The sequence below is a fragment of the Hypanus sabinus genome, chromosome 27, assembly GCF_030144855.1.
Source record: "Hypanus sabinus isolate sHypSab1 chromosome 27, sHypSab1.hap1, whole genome shotgun sequence".
Lineage (NCBI taxonomy): Eukaryota > Metazoa > Chordata > Chondrichthyes > Myliobatiformes > Dasyatidae > Hypanus > Hypanus sabinus.
Window position 1 is genome coordinate 30,918,420 of NC_082732.1, and position 23,935 is coordinate 30,942,354.

The following is a 23,935-nucleotide window of genomic DNA, read 5'->3' on the forward strand; positions in this document are numbered from 1 at the left end:
ACCTTATTTACTTCCTTCCTGTAAGTAGGTGACCAAAACTGCACACAATACTAAATTAGTCCTCACCAACATCTTATACAATTTCAACATAACATCCCATCTCCTGTACTCAGTACTTTTATCTTTGAAGGCCAATGTGTCAAAAGCTTTCATTATGACCCTATCTACATGTATCTCCACTTCCAATAAATTATGGACCTGTATTCCCAGATTCCTTTATTCCACCACCCTCCTCAGTGCCCTACTGTTGTGGAAGACCTACCTTGGTCGGGCCTCCCAGAGTGCAATACCTTGCCCTTGCCTGCATTAAATTCTATCTGCTGTCTTACAACCCATCTTTCTAGCTGGTCCGGATCCTGCTGCAAGCCCTGCTCATCTTCCTCGCTGTCCACTACACAATCTTGGTGTCATCTGCAAATTTGCTGATCCAGTTAAACCACATTATCATCCAAATCGTTAATGCAGACGACAAACAACAACTGACCCAGCACCACTTCGTCTTAGGCCTCCAGTCAGAGAGACAGCTGTCTACCACCATTTTCTGGCTTCCCCCACAAAACCACTGTCTAATCCATTTTACTACCTCAGTTTGAATGCCAAGTGACCATTGTGAACAACATTCCATGTGGGACCTTGTCAAATGCCTTGCTAAAGTCCATGTAGACAATATCCATTGCCTTGCCTTGATCAACTTTCTTGGTAACTTGCTCAAAAAACTATAAGATTGATTAGACACAATCTACTCTGCACAAAACCATGTTGATTATCCCTAATCAGTCCTCCGTCTATCCAAATACTCATATATCTGGTCCCTTAGAATTCCTTCCATTAACTTTCCCACTATTGATGTCAGGCTTGCGGGCCTGTTTATAAGGGTTGATGTGTGGCTGATCTTTTCCCAGAGTTGGTTTCCTTAAACCAGGATGTCTCAAAGGAAACTAAGAGTTGGGCAATGACATATAGGTGAAGATATTTCTTCAGCAAGAAGGTACTGAATCATTGGAATTCATCACCCAGGATGGCTGTGGAATCTCAATTGCTTAATATATTCAAGTCAGAGATAAACTGTTTTTTTTTTAATTTTAAAGAAATCTGGGGATATGATGGCTAGTACAGGAAAGTGGCACAGAGGTAAAAGATTAGTTGTGATCTTATTCATGGCTGAACAAGCACAGGAGCCAATCAGTCTAGATTTGCCTGTTCTTCAGTATCCACCAACCAATAACTTGTCAGGGTTGATCCACTTGATCACGGCCAATGACTTCCACTGCAAAGTGCCAGTATGCTAGGTGAGACCACAAATTGGATTTAACCATAAGTGAAATTAACAAGCTATTCATTCCAGTACAAGAGGGCAGAAGTACAGAAAGTGGAAAAAGAGCAAAATATTGTTTACTCCTCTAATTCTAGTCTTTTGTAAATCCATGGTTTCAATTCTATACCATTGCCCACTATGCCTTCATCCTAGGCTCTGGCATTCAGTACTTACATCTTTTGGCCTTTCCCTTCTCCTTTAAATCTATCTCTTTGGTCAAGCTTCTGGCTGGCTTACATGGTTTAATATCAAATTTAGTCTCCTACTGCTCACACGAAATGCCTTGGGGTATTTTAGCACACAGACTGGTACTTCACAGATGCTGACCATGATGCCAGTTTATTAATGTATAGCAATTAAGCCCCAGCAAGATCTTTTATACTAGAGTTTCCAGGATGGAAGTAACTGAAATTTTTATCACAAGCAAGGGAAAATCTGCAGATGCTGGGAATCCAAGCAACACACACCAAATGCTGGAGAAGCTCAGGCATCATCTATGGAGAGGAACGCAGTTGACGTTTTGGGCTGAGACCCTCCATCAGGACTGGAGAAAAAAAAGATGAGTCAGAGTGAGAAAGTGGGAGAAAGGGAAGAAGAACCAAAAGCTGAGAGGTGAAACTGGGAGGGAGAGGAAGAGTGAAGTTAAGGGCTGGGAGGCAAGAGATACAGGGCTAGGGAAGGGGGATATCTGATAGGAGAGGACAGAAGGCCATGGAAGAAAGAAAAGGGGCAGGAGCACCAGAGGGAGGTAATGGGCAGGTAAGGGGATAAGGCGGGAGAGGGAAAGGGGAAGTGGGGCATTACCGGTAGTTTGAGAAATCAATGTCTGTGCCATCAGGTTGGAGGCTAACCAGATGAAATACAAGGTATTATCAGTACAGTTATGTTGCTTATTTAATACATCAGCCACTTTCATACTGATATGCTCTGTTTGTACTTTCACCCCTGGTAGTTTCATAGTTTATTATTTGCATACGGGTTGACACTGATAAGGTAGGCATTCATTGCTTGCCTCTGACTTGTCTTTGAGAAGATGAGCTATTATCTTGAATTACTAGCATTTTGGTGAAATATGGGAACAACTTATTCAAGATCTAGTGATTATGTGAATGATTGACATTTCTCCCTCTGAGTCAAATGCCATTCATTGTGATCTCAGGATTGCTACCCGTGCCATGTGCTACTGAGGCCAATCCTAAGAAGATCATACAGTTTAACATGTGGCTGAGGAGTTGGTGTAGAAGGGATGGCTTCAGTTTTTTGGATTATTGGGTTCTCTTCCAGAGAAGGTGGGACCTATACAGAAGAGATGGTGCACCTAAACTGGATGGGGACTAATATCCTAGTGGGAAGGTTCACTAGTACTGCACAGGGGAAGTTTAAACTAGAGCTCCAGGGGGATGGGAACTAGAGTGCCAGAACAGATAGTAGAGCAGTTGTGGAGACAGATAACACACACAAAATGCTGGTGGAACACAGCAGGCCAGGCAGCATCTATAGGGAGAAGCACTGTCAACATTTCGGCTGAGACCCTTCATCAAGACTAACCGAAAGGAAAGATAGTAAGAGATTTGAAAGTAGTGGGGTGAGGGGGAAATGCGAAATGATAGCGGAAGACTGGAGGGGATGGGTTGAAGTTAAGAGCTGGAAAGGTGATTGGCGAAAGTGATACAGAGCTGGAGAAGGGAAAAGATCATGGGACAGGAGGCCTCGGAAGAAAGAAAGGGGGGAAGCACCAGAGGGAGATGGAGAACAGGCAAACGTTCTCTATAAATATGTCAGGGATGGGGTAAGAAGGGGAGGAGGGGCATTAACAGAAGTTAGAGAAGTCAATGTTCATGCCATCAGGTTGGAGGCTACCCAGCTGGTATATAAGGTGTTGTTCCTCCAACCTGAGTTTGGATTCATTTTGACAGTAGAGGAGGCCATGGATAGACATATCAGAATGGGAATGGGACGTGGAATTAAAATGTGTGGCTGCTGGGAGATCACTGTGAAGACAGATGTTGTTAAAACCTCAGACAAAGTCAGGAAGCTAAAGATTGAGCGTGGTGGGACAAATGTTCTGAGCTGCATATATTTCAATACAAGAAGTATTGTAGGAAAGGTGGATGAGATTAGGGCATGGATCAACACATGAGATTATGATATTGTAGCTATTAGTGAGACTTGGTTGCAGGAAGGGCAGGGCTAGCAGCTCAATATTCCATGGTTCTTTTGTTTTAGTCATGATAGAATATAAGGGATTAAAGGGGGAGTTATGTGTCAGGGAAAGGCATTACTAGTCAGGGAAAATGTAATGCAAGTTGTCAGGATAGACCAGAGAACTTGTCTAGTGGGACTTTGTGGGTGGAACTGAGAAATAAAAAAAGGTATGATCATGTTAATGGGGCTGTATTAGAGACTGCCCAAGAATTCTTGGGATTTTGAGGAACAAATTTGTAGAGTGATCACAGACGGTTGAAAGAAACAAGGTTGTGATAGTGGGTGATTTTAACTTCCCACATATTGACTGGGATTCCCATTTTGTAAATGGAGAAGATGAGATAGAGCTTGTCAAATGCGTTCAGGAAAGTTTCCTTAATCAGTACATAGAAGTTGCAGTGAGACGGTGTGCAATACTTGATCTTCTATTAGGGAATGAGACAGGTCCTGTGACGGAGCTTGTGTAGATGAACACTGTGTTTAGTGATCGTAATGCCATTAGCTTCAAGGTAATTCGGGAAAAGGATAGGTCTGGTCCTTGGGATAAAATTGTAAATTGGAGAAAGGCCAGTTTTGAGAAAGGAGCTGGTAAGTGTGGATTGGGACAGGCTATTTTCTGGCAAAGGTATACCTGGTAAGTGGAAGGCCATCAAAAGTGAGATTGTATGAGTACAGTGTTTGTATGTTCCTGTTAGAATAAAAGTCAAGGATAACAGGTTTAGGGGACCTTGGTTTTTAAGAGATATTGAGGCCCTGACTAACAAAAAAAAAGGAAGTGCCTAGCAGGTATAGGCAGGTAGGAACAAATGAGGTACTTAAAGAGTAAAAGAAATTCAAGAGAATACTTAAGAAGAAAATTGGGAAGGCTAAAAGAAGGCACGAGGTTGCTCTAGCCGACTAAGGACTTCTAAAACCAAAAGAATTGCAAGGAATAAAATTGGTCCTCTGGAAGATCAGAATGGAATCTACTTGTGGAGTCAAAAGAAATAGGGGGAGATCTTAAATGGATTTTTTGCATCTGTATTTACTTGGGAGACAGACACAGAGACTATAGAAGTGAGGCAAAGCAGCAATGAGGTCATGGATCCTATACAGATTACTAAGAAGGAGGTGTTTGCTCTCTTAAGGCAAATCAGGGTGGACGAATCCCCAGGGCCTGAGAAGCTTTCTCTCAGACCCTGTGGGAAGCAATTGCAGAAATTGCAGGGGCCATAGCAGAGATAGTTGTATCATCTTTAGCAACAGGTGAGATACTGGAGGTTTGGAGGATAGCAAATGTTGTTCTGCTGTTAAAGAAAGACTCTAAGAATAAATCAGGAAAGTATAGGCTGGTGAGCCTGACATCAGTAGTGGGAAAGTAAATGGAAGGTATTCTAAAAGACCTGATATGTGATTATTTCAATAGATGGGTTGATTTTTCCACTGTTTGGGTGGGACTACAATCAGCGGTCATAGGTTAAGGGTTAAAGTTGAAAAGCTTAAGGGAAGCATTAGGGGAAACATATTCACTGAATGGTGAGAGTGGGGAACGTGCTGCCAGCGCAAGTGCTGGATGCGATTTTGATTTCAACCTTTGAGAGAAGTTTGGATAGAGATGTGAATGGCAGAGGTATGGAGGCCTATGATGCCTGCGTAGGTCGAAGGGACAAGGCAGTTTAAATGATTTGACACAGACTGGATGGGCAAATGGAACTGTTTCAGTACTCTGAGACTCTAGAAATACTTCCACTGTTACTAACAGACACAGTTCAAGATACTATCAATGGCTGATTACGAGAGGTTTTATTGCTATAATTTTATAATTATGAGCTAATGGAACTGACATGGTGAGCGCTGTTCTGCTACTTTTGTTCTGAGTTTCTCAAACAAATGTCTCAATAGTTTTTGTTTTGCCCCAAAAAGAATGTGATCATTACTGCTAATCTCAAATTGAAGGAGCCAAAAAGCCAATTAGTGGGAAACAAGCATGGAACACAAGAAAATAGGAGCAAGAAGAGGTCACTGTGCCTCTCAAGCCCTTTCTGATACAGTGTGATTCTGGCTGGTCTTCATTAGTGTGCCAGTTTCCTATATCCCTCAATTCCTCAGACTTTCAAATATTTATCTATCTTTTCTTAAGTATATCTAATCTGACCTTCCCAACCCTGCTGGGCAGAAAATCCCAGAGGTTCACCACCCTCTGAGTGAAGAGTTTCCATACACCTCCGTTTTAAATAACCTCTATTTTGCAACTATGTCCTCTTGTTTGAAACTCTCCCACAAGCGATTACAAGTAAATGACCACTCTGTCAAGCGTTACAGTGCTTGTTATGTCATTCTGCTAAGCTCCAAGGAATGCAGGCCCAAACTGTCTAGTCTCTCTTGATAGGGCAACCACTAATCCAAAAAATAGCCTGCTAAATTTACTTTTGGACTGTCTTCAGTGCCACTGCATTATTTTCTGGTAAAGGGAGCAGAAATGTGTATGTACTCTAGGTAGCAAAACTGTAGGGGAACACTCCTACTCTTAAGCTCCAAACCCTTCACAATGAGGTGCAAAATGCTGTTTGCCTTCTTAACTACTTGTTCTACTTGCCTGTTAACATTTTGTGATTCATTCACTAGATCCCTCCGAACATCACTGATTTGCAGTATCCCTCCGTTTAGATTACAATTTGCCTTTTGATTCTTCTTCCCAAAAATCACTTGAGGCGCCATAGTAGCGCTGCAGTTAGCGCTGCACTATATCAGCTCATGGCATTCTGGAGTTCAAGTTCAATTCTGGTGCCATTCTCTAAGGAGTCTTTGTACATCCTCCCTTGTGGAATGCATGCGTTTTCTCTAGGTCCTCCAGTTTCCTCCCACAGTGCAAAGACTGGTTGGTTACTTGATCGTTGTAAATTGTCCTGTGATTAGGTTAGGGTTAATCTGATTTGTTGGGGCAGCATGGTCCAAAGTGCCAGAAGGGCCACTTCCGTATCACTAAAATTAAAAAAAATTCACACTTCCCCACATTAAAGTCCATTTGCCAGGTTTTTGCCCAGCCTTTCAACCTATCCATATCCCACTGCTGAATCACAATATCCACTGCATACCCTTCCACCTCTTTTTGTATCATTGGCGAACTTGGAAATCTTATATTTCATTTCCTCCTCAATGTCATTCATGTAAGTGGTACGAAACTAAAGGTCCCAAACTGATTCTTGAGGTACCACAGTAGTCACATCCTTCCAGTCTAAAAATACATTCATTCTAATTTTCTGTTTTCTTTGTGATACCCAGCAGGATTGAAAAGGCATGCTAAATGGACAGGAAAGGTTTAGAAGGATATTGGCTAAATGCAGGCAAATAGGAATAGTGTAGATGGGCATCTTGTTCCGCATAAATGAGCTGGGCCTGTTTGTGCTACATGACACAGTGACTAGCTCAGTAAGGAGTATTTAGACGTGGGCCTCAAACATGTGATTTTAAGATCCTAGGGAAGAATGAAGTATATTGAGAGAGGATGTTGTGAGTCTTGTTTTAAACCTGCTGAAGCTCTCTTCTGCACCCAGTGCTATTCTCAGCCTCTGCAGTCCATAGAAAGGGTTGGCTCTACCCGCAGATCTCTGAACCTGAGGAAGTAGGAGAAGAAAAAGAAGAGGAAATGAGAGAACTGAGTACTGAATGTCCTGTTGCTTCAAGAAGACAGAGGTGGACAAGTAAATCTGTGTTGGGCCATCTCCTAGCTACTCCCTTCAGGCTAGTCAAGCACTGAGCCTAAGCCTCACAAATGCCTTTTAAGCTTTGCATTGAGGCTGAGAACGGCACAGAAATTTATTTGAGTAAAGGAGAAAAACAAATCTGAATAATCGAGTCCCTTGAATCCTAAAACAAATATGCAGTGAAGGATCATTAGTAGTCATTACTGGTTCCTGGGCAATATATAAATTCTGTTTTAATGCAACCTTTATTTTTTCATTTTTCATGAGGAACAGACATCAGATTAACGATAAAGCCATGGACCAGATGTAACACTATGCCAAGGTGATTTATCGGCCACTTAGCGTTGATGAAGCAGCAAACAAGAGTCAAACTGTTGTTATGACTCTGTTTGCCTTCATCCGAGTATTTACTCTGCATTCTGGGGGCTGCTCGGTATGCAGCTCAGGCACTCCAGGAACCTTAGGACAGATAAGTGAACAGAATCGACTGGGTTGAAAATCATTCCCTATGAATTCCCTCTGCACATAAAATTGGCTTTCTATCCACTTTCTATTTACTTGTCGTTCTTTGTTCTTTATTTCTGTAGAAGAAGAGAAAGGGGAATTAAAGGCTAAAGGGGAAAGATCCTCCCTCTCTCTTTCGTTCTTTGTACTTTATCATTACTGCTGTGGTTGTTGGTTTTGCTGGTTTTTCAGAGGCTTATATTGAATATGCAGCAGAGAAAATGGTCTTTCTACCTACCTCATCAGTGCCAGGGCTTTATATTCAGTACATGCCTACTCCAGGTCTCATCTAACCTCTCTCAGTCAGCAAGCATTTTCTTACTCCTTTCTCCCTCGTGTACTTATCCTATGTCCACTATTCAACTTGATCATTCTCGAAGGTGCTGAATCTGTATTTTAATTAGGTGCTGGGTAAGAAAGGGCTTGCATGCTATAACAGAAAGCACAGTGAATTTGGGCAGCATCTCCAACAACAGCAAATCCCTTCCCAATGGGCTTAACACTTTCTGTGCACCTCAACCCACAGTCACTGCTGCGGATGTAAGATCGATCTTCCAGAGAGTGAACCCTCGATAGAATCTGGCCTGGGTGGTATCCCTAGCTGTGCCCTTCGATCCTGTGCAGATTAGTTGGCGGGGTTACTTGTAGACAATTTTAACCTCTACCTGCTTCAATCTGAGATTCCTGCTTGCCTTACGAATGCCACTATTATCATTGTTACTAAGAAAAACAAGGTAGCATGCCTTAATGAGTGTGGCCCAGTGGCACAGACATCCACTGTCATGAAGTAATTCGAGAAGCTGGTCATGGCACACATTAACTCTGGTGTCCCAGACATCTTCGACCCACTGTATCCACCTACTGCCAAAATAGGTCTATGACAGATATTATCTCCCTGGCTCTGCACTTTTGAGCATCCAGACAGTGAAGACGCTGACATTAGACTACTGTTAATTAACTCCAGCTGAGCCTTCAGAACTAATTCGAAGCAATCACGAGGAAATCTGCAGATGCTGGAAATTCAAACAATACACACAAATTGCTGGAGGAACGCAGCAGGCCAGGCAGCATCTATGGGAAGAAGCACAGTCGACATTTCAGGCTGAGACCCTTCGTCAGGGCTAACTGAAAGAAAAAATAATAAGAGATTAGGAAGGGGGAGGGGGAGGGGGAGCTCTGAAATGATAGGAGAAAACAGGAGGGGGAGTGATGAAGCCAAGAGCTTGAAAGTTGATTGGCAAAAGGGATCCACAGCTGGAGAAGGGAAAGTATCACGGGATGGAAGGCCGAAGGGAGAAGGAAAGAGGGAGGGGATCACCAGAGGGAGGTAGAGAGCAGGCAAGGAGTGATTGTGAGAGGGGCAGAGAGAGAGAAAAGGGGGGGAATGAATAAATAAATAGATAGATAGATAGATAAATGAATGAGGGATGGGGTAAGAAGGGGAGGAGGGGCATTAACGGAAGTTAGAGAAATCACTGTTCACGCCATCAGGTCGGAGGCTACCCAGACAGAATATAAGGTGTTGTTCCTCCAACCTGAGTGTGGCTTCATCTTGACAGTAAAGGAGGCCATGGATAGACATATCAGAATTGTAATGGGATGTGGAAATAAAATGTGTGGCCACTGGGAGATCCTGCTTTCTCTGGCGGACAGAGTGTAGGAAACTCGAAGCAAACTCATTTTCAAACTGCAAGGCCTGGGAGTCAACACCTCCCTCTGCAACTGGATCATTGACTTCCTGATTAACAGACCACAATCAGTAAGGATAAGCAGAACCACCTCCACCTCAAATTTTCCAAACATTGGTGCTGGACAATGTTGTGTCCTCAGCTTTCTACTCTACTCCCTATACACTTATGAATGTCTGACCAGATTCTCCTCTAACTCCACCTGCAAGTTTGAAGAAGATAGCATGAAGTAGGCTATATCTCACATAATGGCGAGTTGGAGCACAGGAAGGAGAGAGAGCTTAGTGACAAGGTGTCATGACAACAATCTTTCTCCCAATGGCAGCAAAGCAAAATAACTGGTCATAGACTTCAGGAAGAGGGGGTGCACATACTCCTGTTTATATCAACAGTATTGAGGCTGAGAGAGTTAAGAGTTTCAGGTTACTTGGAATGATTATCACCAAGAGCCTGTCCTCATCTAATGGCCAAGGCCAAGAAAGCTCACCATTGCCTCTGCTTCATCAGGAGGCTAAAGAAATTTGGAACGACCCCATTAGCCCTTACCAATTTTCATTGATGCACCAAGGAAACCATCCTATCCAGATGGTATCGCAACTGCTCTGCCCACAACCATGAGAAACTACAGAGAGTAGTGGAAACATTTCAGCTCATCACAGAAACCAACCTCCCATCCATGGATTTTGTCTATTCTTCTCACTGCCTCGATAATGCAGCCAACGTAATCAAAGACCCAACTCCAGCCCCCCAGACATTTTCTCTTTCCCCCTCTCCTATTGGGCAGAAGATGCATAAACATGAAAGCGCATACCACCAAGTTCAAGGCCAGTTTCTACCCTGCTGTTATAAGCCTATTGAATGGTTCCCCAGTATGATGAGATCAGAGTCGGAATCAGGTTTAATATCACTAGCATACGTCATGAAATTTGTTAACTTGGTGGCAGCAGTACAAAGCAATACATGATAAATAATAGAGAAAAAATAAATAAGTAAATCAATTAAGTATGTGTATATTAAATAGTTGAATTAAAAATAGTGCAAAAACAGAAATATAAAAAAAGTGAAGTAGTGTTCATGGGTTCAATGTCAGATGGCAGAGGGGAAGAAGCTGTTCCTGAATCACTGAGTGTGTGTCTTCAGGTTTCGGTACCTCCTTCCTGATGGTAACAGTGAGAAGAGGGCATGTCCAGGGTGCTGGGGGGGGGGGGGGGAGTCCTTAATGATAGGCGCCACCTTTCTGAGGCACCATTCCTTGAAGTTGTCTTGGATGCTACGGAGGCTGATGATCTCATAATCTGCCTCATTATAATATTGCTCCTTCTTGTTTACCTGCACTGCACATTCTCTGTAGCTGTTACACTTTATTCTGCATTCTGTTATTGTTTTACCTTGTACTACGTCGATGTACTGTGCAATGAATTGTTCTGTATGAACAGAATGCAAGATATGTTCCTCCCTGTTACTCGGTATACGAAATGTTACCATATTAAACCAATTCCAATTCCAAGATTGTCCCAAATTCCCTTTTTGGATCAATGGTCCTATACAGTGCTGTGCAAAAGTCTTAGGCAGCCTAGCTATATATATATATATATATATATATATGTGCCTGAGACTTTTGCACAGTACTGTATTAATGGACTTCCCTTTTAGATTCTCCCTGTTCACTCTATAACTACCATTTCCTTCATCCCAGACATTTACTGCTCCCTGGACCCTGAAGACTCACTGTTCTCATCCCCTTTTCTTATTCTTTTCCACTTACGTAGAACAATAGAATAAAAGTACTGAGAAATTCCCAATAGGTCAGGCAGCTTCTGTGCAGAAACAAGGTGTAGACACAGAGAGTCATATACAACAGAACCAGGCCTGCCAGCCTGTCAACTCCACATCAAACTTAAAGCCACCAGCTACATTGATGCTGCACTAAATTTTCTTTATTTTCCCATCAGCTCACTTCAGATTCTAATAATTACCTACATTCTTTGTTTGTTATGTGCTGCAATCAATGTCCTTTCATGACCAAGATTATTCTTGGCAAATTTTTCTACAAAAATGCTTTGCATTGCCTTCTTCTGGGCAGTAAGATGGGTGATCCAGCCATTATCAGTACTCTTCAGATTTGTGGCCGGTTGTATAACAAGGACTTGTGATATGCACCAGCTGCTCGTGCAACCTACTCCCATGGCTTCACGTGATCCTGATCGAGAAGCTAAGCAGGTGCTACACTTGCCCAAGGATGACCTGCAGGCTAGCAGAGGGAAGGAGCGCCTTACACCTCCTTTGGTAGAGATTTATGTGCACCCTGCCATCCAGAATTACATACAAATTTACACTGACCAATTAACCTACTAACCAGCATGTCTTTGGGATATAGGAAACATCAAAACTGAAGGGAGAAGGCAAGGGAGTGGGGATGACTGGAAAAATTGGATCAGTCCATAACTGAATGGCAGAACAGACTTGATGGGCAGAATGGCCTACCTCTGTTCCTATATCTTATGGTATAATGTTCTTATGGGTTTCACCCCAAAACATCAACTGTACTATTTTCCATAGATGCCGCTTGGTCTGCTGAGTTCCTCCAGCATTTTGTGTGTCGTGTAGGTTATAGAACTACTCGCCTCCCTCAGGTTCCCTTTCTAAAGACTGGAGAGTGCCAGGCTCTGCTCCTGGACTTTACTGATACAGTTTATGGCAGAATAATTTGTCTCAGCTTTCCCAAGTGTGGGGAGGGAGAAGGCAGGTGGGTTCTCAGCTGTTGACTGGCCACCGCTGGAGGTGCATGTATCAGAACTTAGGACGTCAAGTGGTCTTGTCAGTAATGCTTGTGTGGTCAAGAAGAAGCAAGTCTCAGCTGGCTTGCTTAAGTGCAAAGCTGCCAGTGTTTCAGTTTCCATGGCAACTAGTATAAGTTGAAAAAAATGAGAAAACAGCAAGTTACAAAGAAAATTCATTCCTTTGTCATTATAGTGACAATGTACTGGTATCTGGGTAACTGTTTTGCAAAAAGTACCACTCTGGCAAACAGTGCTTCCTTGGAACATTGGTATGATGACTCTGTAAAGTCCCTGCAATTAGAGCTCACTGATGTTTTTTTTATATATATAACTCTTCAATTTCCTGATGCGCTGCAGGGAGATGTTAATTGTATTCCTCCCAAACTCAGCTGCCACCAGATTGTGCGTTGATTACGACGGAACAAGAAGATCCAGAACATTTGTCTGCAGAGTGACTTCTGGCATAACCCGTCAGTGTCAGGCTTTCTCCATGCTGGGCTTGATAATAGGATAACGTGTGAGAGACCACGTGGCTGATACTGTGAGACCAGAGGAGGGGCCTGCAGGCAGATGTGGCACTTCATGGAAACTTGAAAGAAAGGCACCTGTTTCTAATTCAAGACTGTTAAAATAAAAACTGTATCTTACAAAGAAAAATCTGATATCATCCCCAATCTCTGCTGAGTTGCCTGGAACTAGCCTTGATGCCCAAGCTTTAGGAAGAAGAACTGCAGAACAGGAGTATCCCATTTTAGCTCTCAAGCTTGTTCCACCACTCAGAGAGATCATGGCCGAGCAAGTATCATTTTCCCCATATCCTATAGTACACTTGTTGAATAAAATCTCATTGTTCTCTGATTTCATATCAATGATTGATCAACCCATTTCTGCCACCTACCTCGCATTTTCCAATTTCACTGCTGAAGGGCTCAACTCTAATTTGTACACTCTCCCTCAGTCCTCAAAGCCCCACACAGTGGAAATATTTTATCGTTTTGCTCAAAGGGTTCTATTAATGTCTTCAAAATTTTGAAACAGTCTTTACTCTTCTAAATTATTTCAAGTAAGTTAACCATATAACAATCACAGCACGGAAACAGGCCATCTCGGCCCTCCTAGTCCGTGCCGAACTCTTAATCTCACCTAGTCCCACCTACCCGCACTCAGCCCATAACCCTCCACTCCTTTCCTGTCAATATACCTATCCAATTTTACCTTAAATGACACAACTGAACTGGCCTCTACTACTTCTACAGGAAGCTCATTCCACACAGCTATCACTCTCTGAGTAAAGAAATACCCCCTCGTGTTTCTAAATTAAGTTCTAAATTATTTTTCATCTCTGAATAGTTTAACTCTTGCAAGCCACATATTCTGCTAAGTCTAAGGTCCATGCTGTCCAAGGTTAATATCCCCTCCTTAGAATTCAGTGCACAGAACTAGTTTAATACTTTAGATTTTGTCAATACAGCACTTTAATACATAATTGCAGGATAACTTAGCCCACTTGCTTTCTGCTCCTTAAATGATAAGAATCAGCCTTGTGTTACCTTTTTGATCATTTTCTATTCCTATCTATGACATTTTCTAAAGCTTTTCTGACTCAGAAACTATTCTTTTGAATTGTATAATTGCACATGTCACTCCATTATTTAGGAAAGGTGAGGGGTAGAGACCAGGGAATTGCAGATCAGTTAACCAAACATCTGTTGCTAGGAAAGTATTTGAATCTATAATTAAGGCTGAACACCTTGATAATTCTCAGTTGATCAGAGAGAGCCAACGAGGGGTTGTAAAGTCTAGGTTATGCCTTATGATCTTGACTAGGGTAACAGAGAATGAAATGTGTATGGATGTTATTTGCGTGAACTTCTAGGGGAATTTTATCAAATACCTCAGCAGACACTTAGCTAAAGTTAGAGTTCATGAAATTTAAGGCTTATTATTGACCTGCCAAGGAAACCAGCTGAGTGGCAGGAAATGGAGAGCAGAGAAAATATGAACATTTTGTTATTACTAGGATACTAAGAACTTGCACAGACCTGTATTAATAGTGTTAGTCTGCAAAGTGATATTAAATTATGCCAGTTGGACTTGCATGCCAGTAAGTATGAGATCACCCACTTTCAAGAAGAGAATCTTATCCACAAATGCTGCACATTAGAAAATTTTGTTGAAAGATTGCGATTAGGCAGATAGAATCGGAAGAGAGTCATGTGGAGTATGATACCAGTACACTCTAGTTGGACTGAGGGACCAGCTATAGTATATTTTATAGTTCTGCATATTCCTATTTCCCTCAACTATATCATGTGAGAGCCACATTTCACCAACCCCTAGATAAAGGAGTTTCTTCCAAATTCCTTGTTTGGATTTATATTTATAAATGGCCCTTTAGTTTTGGTCTCCCCCATTGCAGATATTATTTGTATGCCTGCCTCATCAGAAGAATACAACATAATGTAGGAAGCAGAGGCAGGTTTGTCAGCCCCCTTAAGCCCACTCTATCATTCAATGTGATTATGGCTGATCCTCTCTTGGCCTTAACATGTGCTCCTCCCTTTGTAGTTTTAATGTGTGTCAATCATTGTTCATTAACTCCACCTCCACAACTCTGTCGAGTTGAGAATTTCAAATCAGAGAAGGAATTCAAATTATTTTCGGATGAAACGAGTGACTCCTTTTTCTGATATTAGTTCCCGTATTGCTCTGATGATGAGTTCCCATTGGAGCAAACATCCTCTCAAAATGCCTCACTTTCATACCAACAATTCTTCATACATCAATGAGAATAGACTAAACTTGCTCAACCCTCCTTCATCCCAGGAATCAATTGAATGAACGTGCTCCATATCAGCTCCAATACAGTCATATCCTTCTTTAAGCATAGAGACAAAATCTCAATATGTTATCCCAGGTGTGGTCTCATCAACATCCTTAAAACATCCTTCCCTACTTCTAACGGCTATATCTGTTGTAATAGTGGTCATCGCACCTAATAACTTGCAGTACTTGCATGCTAACCTACTGTGTTTCTTGCACTAAGACCCCCAAATCTCTTTCCAAACCACTTTATAATTTTAGAGACTCCCATCTGCTCATAGCATGGCATCAAAGAGCTCCTGGCCGTTCACTATTTCCCCATAGAAAATGTATAGCCTCACAGTCCAGTATTATTCTGGCCACTTTCTCTTTAGGGCCATAAATTTTATATATATATATATCCCTTTTAATAATACAGATACTAGAACTCTGATGAAAAAATACAAGTCTTTTCACAACTGTGGTTTGTGGCTAAAGTGTTTGCCCAACTGTATTTCACTGCAGCTACTGCCAGTCATAGACAAAATGCTGGTGGAATGCAGCAGGCCAGGCAGCATCTATAGGAAGAAGTATAGTCAACGTTTTGGGCCAAGACCCTTTGTCAGGACTAACTGAAAGAAAAGATAGTAAGAGATTTGAAAGTAGAAGGGGGAGGGGGAAATCCAAAATGATAGGAGAAGACCGGAGGGGGAGGGGTGAAGCTGAGAGCTGGAAAGGTGGTTGGTAAAAGGGATACAGAGCTGGAGAAGGGAAAGGATCGTGGGACGGGAGGCCTCGGGAGAAAGAAAGGGGGTGGGGAGCACCAGAGGGAGATGGAGAGCAGGCAAGGAGTGATTGTGAAAGGGGCAGAGAGAGAAAAAAGAGAGAGAGAAAAAAGGGGGGGGATAATAAATAAATAGATAGATAGATAAATAAATAAAGGATGGGGTACGAAGGGGAGGAGGGGCATTAACAGAAGTGAGAGAAATTGATGTTCATGCCATCAGGTTGGAGCCTAACCAGACGGAATATAAAGTATTGTTCCTCCAACCCGAGTGTGGCTTCATCTTGACAGTAGAGGAGGCCATGGATAGACATATCAGAATGGGAATGGGACATGGAATTAAAATGTGTGGCCACTGGGAGATCCTACTTTCTCTGGCAGATACAGCCTGTCCCATGATCCTTTCCCTTTTCCAACTGTGTATCCCTTTTGCCAATCACCTTTCCAGCTCTTAGCTTCACCCCTCCCCCTCCTGTCTTCGCTTATCATTTTGGATTTCCTCCTCCCCCACCCCACTTTCAAATCTCTTACTACCTTTTCTTTCAGTTAGTCCTGATGAAAGGTCTCGGCCCAAAACATTGACTGTACTTCTTCCTATAGATGCTGCCTGGCCTGCTGCGTTCCACCAGCATTTTGTGTGGGTTGCTTGAATTTCCAGCATCTGCAGATTTCCTCGTGGTTGCATAGGGTATCTAGATGGAGTTTTGCACCTTAATGTTGCTATTCAACAGCTGGCTCGAAGGAAAATAAGCAAAACACACAAAATGCTGAAGGGACTCAGCAGACCAGGCAGCATCTATGGAAAAGAGTAAGCAAACTTTGATTCAACTAGATTCTCATTTCCCTCTAGGTAATTGGAAAAGAAAACCTCCCCTTGCTCAGATTCAGGAATGAAATTGCAGGCAGAAATAAGATCAGTACTTTGACAGGACCTCCCAGTCCCATAGCCCCCAAAACTTAGGGTAGCAAATGCATAGGAACATGTGTAGCTCCTTCCTAGGTCGTCTATGTCCTTGGAATGTATCGTTGTTTCATCATCTTTGTCATCAGAAATCTGGAAGTCATCTTCCAGGAGCAGCTGTAACACAAGGAGTGCAGCGTTTCAAGGAGGTGGCTCACTACTACCTTCTCAAAGGTGATTTGGGACAAGTAAGAAATTGTAGTATTCCCAATGCTGCCCGTGTTGCAGAAACAAGAAATAAATGAATACTATTAAAAATAGAGCATTTGGCAAACTGAATGATACTCCCCAGCAGGAGTCAGGGTTACTGATGAAGACACTGATATATTAAAGTTTTCTTTTTGGTGGATACATTCTCATTCACAGATGAATCCAGTGAATTGAATAAGCCAGTGTTAGCTCTTTGAAAAAGAACTATCTATTATTAGCCCGGTACCTCGAACCATTAGCTAGCCCTATTTGGTCCTAACATCTCTCCATTATCTGCATCTTGCAGTTTGAGAGCTAGCTCCTTTAGATGTGGTGTATTTGGTCTTCCGCAATGCAACTCCAGCATTTGGGCAAGGCCAGAATAAACCCTGCTCACAATACTGAAATATTGCCAGTTCCAGCTAAGCTTCACACTTGGCTTAGCCAGAACTGTCAGAACACTAAATGTCTGTGATGTTTGGATGATTGCAAATGGTCCTGCCCATCCTTTCTTAAGAATATATCTGTTTCTCCAGATGTGGTTTCATCAGCATCCATAAAGTTACATGAAAAATTATCTACTTCAATTCTCTATATCTCTTCCATAAAATTACAATATGAAGCTCACCCAGCTATGCACCCAAAGCCCCACCCACCCTTATTTATTTTAATATGGTGTGTATCTCACTGTAACGTTTCATAAAGATAGTCACCACCCAACAGACCATTTAACAGTTTCCCTTGATACTTACTTTGAGTGTATGAGCTAGCTGATTTTTTAGTACTTTTGAATTTGCTTCCATCTTCCTTTTGTGCGGGAGAGTCCAGATCTCAGTAACTAACCGTATGAAACAAAATTGCCGTCCTGTTCATTTTTCATCTCAAGCTGTTCCCGCGGCTTCCTGAAACTGTTGGATATATGGACCAGAGTTGAAGTATTAATTTTAGAGTACTTGAATGTTTACTGGATCACATTCTCTTTTTGGTTAGGCCACAAAGTCTACGTTTTTATTCTAATTTTTTTTTGTTTCCCACAGAATCCTGATATTGTATTGGTCCATTACCTGAATGTACCAGCCATAGAAGATTGTGGAAAACCTTGTGGTCCGATACTGTGCTCCATCAACACTGACAAAAAGGAGTGGGCTAAGTGGTCAAAAGAGGAGCTGATCAGCCAGCTCAAACCCATGTGTGAGTGTTCGCTTCAGCAATAATTTCAATTTTGTTCCTTAATGTGGCGTTGTTCATTGGAGAATTGCCCTGGTGTCTAAAGGAATCTGGGACACTACTGCCAGCAAATCCTGGAGGAAAATAAAACTGAAATGTATACATTTAAAGGTTTTTTTCTTTGACATCTTATGTTCAAAACTGTTGGGCATGAAAAATGTGTCTTTTGGCTGATAACCAAGCACCAGTCATAAGATGTTCTAGTAACAAAGAAATTACTTGATTTTAGATTGGTTGCCCCCATGAAAATGGGCCTGATGGTATACCAAAAGTCAGAGAATGATGGCTGCTTGGGACTAAGGAACTATGTGGTGAAACCTCCAGGAATCTATCGTTTCACACTTGGCAACTTTAAATGAGGAGGGTTTGAGGGAAATGGAGGCAGGCTGAGGTGCATTAACTATGAGGGTCTCGCTTGCCTCCAATTCCAAAGTTTGTGAGTTTGAATCCCATTGCAGAGATTTGAGCACGTAGTCCAGACTGACACCACAGGGAGTGCTATACTATCAGAGGTGCCATCTCTCAGATGAGGTGATAAGCTGAATTCTGGTCTATCTGACTGTGGTTGGGTGTACAACTAAGACCCAATGGCATTGTTTTGAAGGATCGTGGAAAAATTATCCAAGATAGCAATGCTGACGTCTAGAAGATGTATTTGAAAAATAAAATAATAGGCTATGTACCAGGAAGGTATACATGTGCACAGATCTCAAATGCAGTAAGAATCGCATCATGAAGGAAGAAAATGTGGAAAAGGGAACAATGTAAAATTGAATTAAAGAAAAATAACATGCAGGCTGTACCGAATGAGTGCCTTTGTTTCCTTGCGGGAGTCTTTGAGAAAATGTCGTGAGGGAAAGAACAGGCTGAGAACAGAAAATGCAGCTAAACAGCAAGTAGCTTAATGTTCTGTGATGCCACGCACCATTTGCAACCCTGTAATAAGACACAACTGCCCTGAACTGCTATGGAAAGCGTTCCTGTGCAAAACAGGTTTGATGAAAATTCTGACAGGACGATGGGGAGGAGGGGAGAGGGTACAAATAAATACGTGGACTTCAGAGGAGAAGGGAAAGAGCACACCGGGGGCATGGAACCTGACGCAGACACTTGCTTCTTCTAATGCAGGCGATTTATAACAGCAACGAGGGAATTGACAGAAAATGTAATTCGGAATGGGCCTGAGCTTATTCACCAGTGCATTATTGTGCATCCTTTTTCCATCTGGCCCATTTGCTTTGGAAAAACAATGCTGCATGCACGCCACCTGCTGGTTTTCTAGTATCATTACAGAGCAAGATGAGGAGAAATTCACAGATGTACAAAGCATCATGCAAGAGAAAAAAGAAAATACTGGAAAGGCAGCATCTGCTGAGAGAAGATCAAACATATTCCTCTATTCAATGATGGCATCTGGCCTGCTGAGTCATACTGACATAGTTGTTGTTTTGGAGAAGGCAGGCAGTGGGGTACTGATTGTGGATGATCAGCCATGATCACATTGAATGGCAGTGCTGGCTCAAAGGGCCGAATGGCCTACTCCTGCACCTGTTGTCTATAGTCTATCCCATATTTGCAGCATCTGCATTTTTTTGCTTTTCAAACAATATAAATATGCATACAAGGAAATGACATTGTTGGGCAGACCTACAAGATAGGATTCAAAAAAGGTAAGTTATTTGAGACAGGTGAATGAATACCTTTCTCTGATTTTGGAAGAGGTGGTTGAGGAGCCTGCCAGTCCTTTTTATTTTGCCATCTTTCTGAATTTCCTTTTTCTTGATTTCTCCCTCATCCTTTTCGGTATCGGTAACATTAACAGAGGAGCAGCCATCCCTGCGTTCAGAGCAGTAGTGAAATCTCTTCACAAGAAGTGTTTCTGCAGTTATCTGTGGATGTCAAGAAGTAATGAACTCGGCCCTACTCCAGACACCTGAGTACGAAATTCAATCTGGCATTCAGTGTTGAACTCACTAAGGGTGCTACTTTTCAGATATTTTATTAAAGTGAAATATCTGAGCACTATTCTGGAACTAGGGCACTATTTTGACAGTATTTTGAAGAATTGGAGAAGAGATTCTTCCATATTCATGGGTCAGTATTTATCCATCAAATAGAACTTAAACAGATTAACACATACAAAATAGTGGAGGAACTCAGTAGGTCAGACAGTATCTATGGAAAGGAATAAACAATCGATGTTTTGGGCTGAAACCCTTCATCATGAAATAGGTTGTCTAGAATTATCATTGCTTATCACTGAAACATCACTAAAATAAGTTATCTAACAATATCTTTATTATTTTGGGCAGAAATTGACAGCCAAGATTGCGTCATTTCAAAAAATACTTCATAGGCTATAAAAAACTTAAGGATTGTGCATCTGACTGAAGATAATTGGCCACCTCTGTCAGGATCTTCAGTTAGATATACAATGTTAATAAAATGTTCTGTGTGGCAGGCTTGATGAGTGAAGAGCTCACAGCATCATCGGTCAGAGAGGGAGCAGGTTGTGCATTACCATGTAGGATCCTTTTCAAAGCTGTAGATTTGGTATCTCTGTGCACACAGAGATGCTTGCATGCAAGCTACCAATATCTGATATTGAGAAGTCAGAAGCCCATAGTGTACTTGCATTACTAAGGCTATGGAGAAGATGATTCATTATGAGTTTCATCAAAAGGGTAATGACTGAATGCCCCCAAGGTTCACCAGAATAAGCAGCAGTCTGAAAGAGCTGAGGTGCTTTAGCATACAGAATGACTGAGGTTTAGAGGTAACTCATTTCCAGGTAGGGAGATTCAAAGAAAATTAATTATTCAAATAAAGAACTAGCATTTGCAGAATGTCCTTGATGACACCTCAAAGTGCCTACATTTTGTAAAGAGATGCGATCACAGTGCTGGAAATATGTCAGCTAATTTGTACAGAGTGACCTCCCACAATTCCTAACTGCAGTTAGATAATGAAGAGAGAAATGTTGGTCTAAGACATTGAAAGATCTACCAAGGTGTTCTTTGCATTGATACTCTGGGACGTTGCCCATGCACTCAATGGCCGTGAGTCCTTGGTTAACGTCATTTTTGAAAGCTGAGTCTACTGAAGCTGACATGACTCACTGTCAGCTGACACATGGAGATGTGGGTGGAAAAGGTGATCTCAGTCTTCTAGGGTGAAGTGAGCAAGCAGAGCCATAGGATAGATATTGGGGCATTTATATTCTGAACAGAACACCATAAAAAAGAACAAGTAGTTTGGCAGGCAATTTTCTCATGATCACGCTGTCCCTTTAAACAGTAGTAGCAACAAAAAAAATTAAACTGACATTTACCATTGACCTTGTCTCCATGGAGATGAACAGAGAATGTCAACAACTTGTCAAAAATGTAATAGAATGAAAACAAATGAAAGGTGTATAAATGCATTTATATTGTGGCTGCACATAGGTCTCTAGGTAATACTGCCATTTCTCTCGGTTGCTTTGACATTCACCTTACCTGCCACATGACCAATTTCATTAGATGGACCTTGAGCCATGTGTTACAAAGAACACAAGGAGCAGGAGTGGGCAATTCAGCCCCTGGAATCTGCACCACCTTTCACTGCGGCTACGACTGAGCTGTGATCCAACTCCATTTATCCACCTCCCCCTGTGCTGCTTAATACCTTTAGTTGTCAAAAATTATCAATCATCGAAATATTTAAATTTAGCAACTGCCTTGGCATAATCTGTCATTTGCGGAGGTGGAGTTAGTGTTGTGGTTCCTGTGCAATGGCAGAACTGAATGTGAGACCCATCAGTGTGATTGTGAAGGTAATAAACACCCTCTATCATATTTTCATATTTATTTCACATCCTTATCCTCCCTTGGTCCTTTCAATTTGAACTAAAATAGTCAATCATTGTCTTAGTAAAACAGTTGGGTAATTACAACAGCAAATGTGAGGAATATCATCTAATACCTGTATTGTGTGGTTGTTGATAGGAAAAATGTCAATTTTTAAATGTTCATCATTTCCTGGATGTATGAATTGCTGATAAGGTCAGCGCATACTTGAAGAAATCTGTGCTCATGGCCTGTTGCCCTTGTACTGTTTAGATGGTGGTTTGGCACATTCTGTCAAACAACTTCCATGGGTCTGATAGTCACATAATAATTCACGGTTCAAGGCTTCCACCGAACAATTGTTATGATTCACATCTTGCCACTCTATTGCCCTGCCAACATTGGGCTCATATTGAATCAGTTCCCCCCTCAAAAAGGCATTCCTCTCTGGACTCTCAGCATTACGGCTTTCCAAATTGGCTTCAAGGGGGTACTTACAGGGGCTGGCCAGCATATGGATTCTGTTTATGTAGTCTAGGGGGTAGGATAGTTAGCTTCCAGTAACTCTGATGACAGAAAAGTCCTGGTTTTCGGTTACAATGAAAAATTCTTGCTCCCTGTATAATGCCAGCTATGCATGGGATAGCTTGCCAATGCTCAGTTTCTGACCTGCTTTTTGAAGACTCTTTACATGTATACAATCAATCTGAAAATTGATAACAAGCCACATAAAAAGATATATGAACAAAAGATCAGAAGCTTGAGTGAAAGGGTATCTTATAAACAGCACTAAAGAGAGATGAGAGGAGATTAAAGGAGGGACTTCCAGTGTTTAGGAACTAGAGGTCGAAGTCAGGTACACTACTAATGCAGCTTAGAGAGTGGGAGATGGATGGTGTTGAGCCATGAATTTGACCAGACGTCTTCAGTTATGTATGAGAGTTGCCAGGGTCTGGATTTCTTTTTGGCAGTACAGTAAAGCAATGTTATGTTTAATCCTAACACCCAATCCAGTTCTGAAAGGGTAGTAGTCTGGTTTGCACCCAGAACAAGTGTTATATATGGGCCTGCAAATTTCCTTGAAGAACCTCATCCAATTTAGCATAGCTCCTGACACTTTGCTCAGATCGTCAATGAAAGACATCAGCCTGAAAGCCATTTCCACATTGGCTGCCATATAGTTAGCAATATATAGGATCAGCTCCCGCTTTACTCAAATGGACAAGTCCTGATCAATAAGGTACTTGCCAGGCAGGGGAACTTGCGCATCAGGGGAGCCAGGAACCCTTGCTAGATCCATCATGGCAAGAGCCTGTCAGGAGTGCCTGTAGTTAGTGACAGGGTTGACTGTACAGCAATGCAGGGGGAAAAATTTGACAATCTCACTTTGTTTGTCAGGATGATCTACACATCATTGTTTACACTTGTGAAGTGGAGATACTCACAGAATATGGAGCTCTGAGTCCTTGAAGCATGACACCACTAGTCAGGAAATTCAAATGCATTTTTAATCCATTAAGTCAGAGGTTCCAAACCTGGGGTCCATGGCATAAAAAAGGTTGGGAACCCCTGTATTAAATGAAAGGGATCAGTGATTCATTAATTTGTGTGTTATAATCAGTGCAGGAGCGTCTGAAGGACTTAGTGCTTCATGTCAAGTCCATCAGCTGATTGAGTATTGTGGTTAAGGATTATATCGTGGAGAGAGGCTCTTGATTTGGTTTTGGGAAATGCATTTTCTAGGTATCTTACAAAAATCTGTCCTTTAAGGAGTTTCTGAAATCCTTTGACCCAGTGCCTGCTCCTTCTGCTCAACTTGGAGATAGGACTGTGGATATTGAGCAGGGTCATCTCCCCAGTAGCTATCTCCCTCCCACTCATTTTGCTCTTGATGCTCTTTAAGAAGCTATCCAATCAGGTCTCCAGAACTGAGACAAAAGTCCCTTTTAATACTGTTAGCAACAACAAAG

The 23,935-nt window shown here is 41.9% G+C and overlaps 1 protein-coding gene across 4 annotated transcripts in view; it reads left to right on the top strand.

Annotated features, from left to right (window-relative positions):
* camta1a (calmodulin binding transcription activator 1a) overlaps nucleotides 1-23,935 on the top strand; it is a 1,215,621-nt gene that overhangs the window by 1,008,074 nt on the left and 183,612 nt on the right. For all 4 annotated transcript variants that reach the window (XM_059952154.1, XM_059952156.1, XM_059952157.1 and 1 more), the window contains exon 6: nucleotides 17,949-18,102. In XM_059952154.1, coding sequence (XP_059808137.1) covers nucleotides 17,949-18,102 — 154 coding nt within the window. The remainder of the gene's footprint in view (nucleotides 1-17,948; nucleotides 18,103-23,935) is intronic.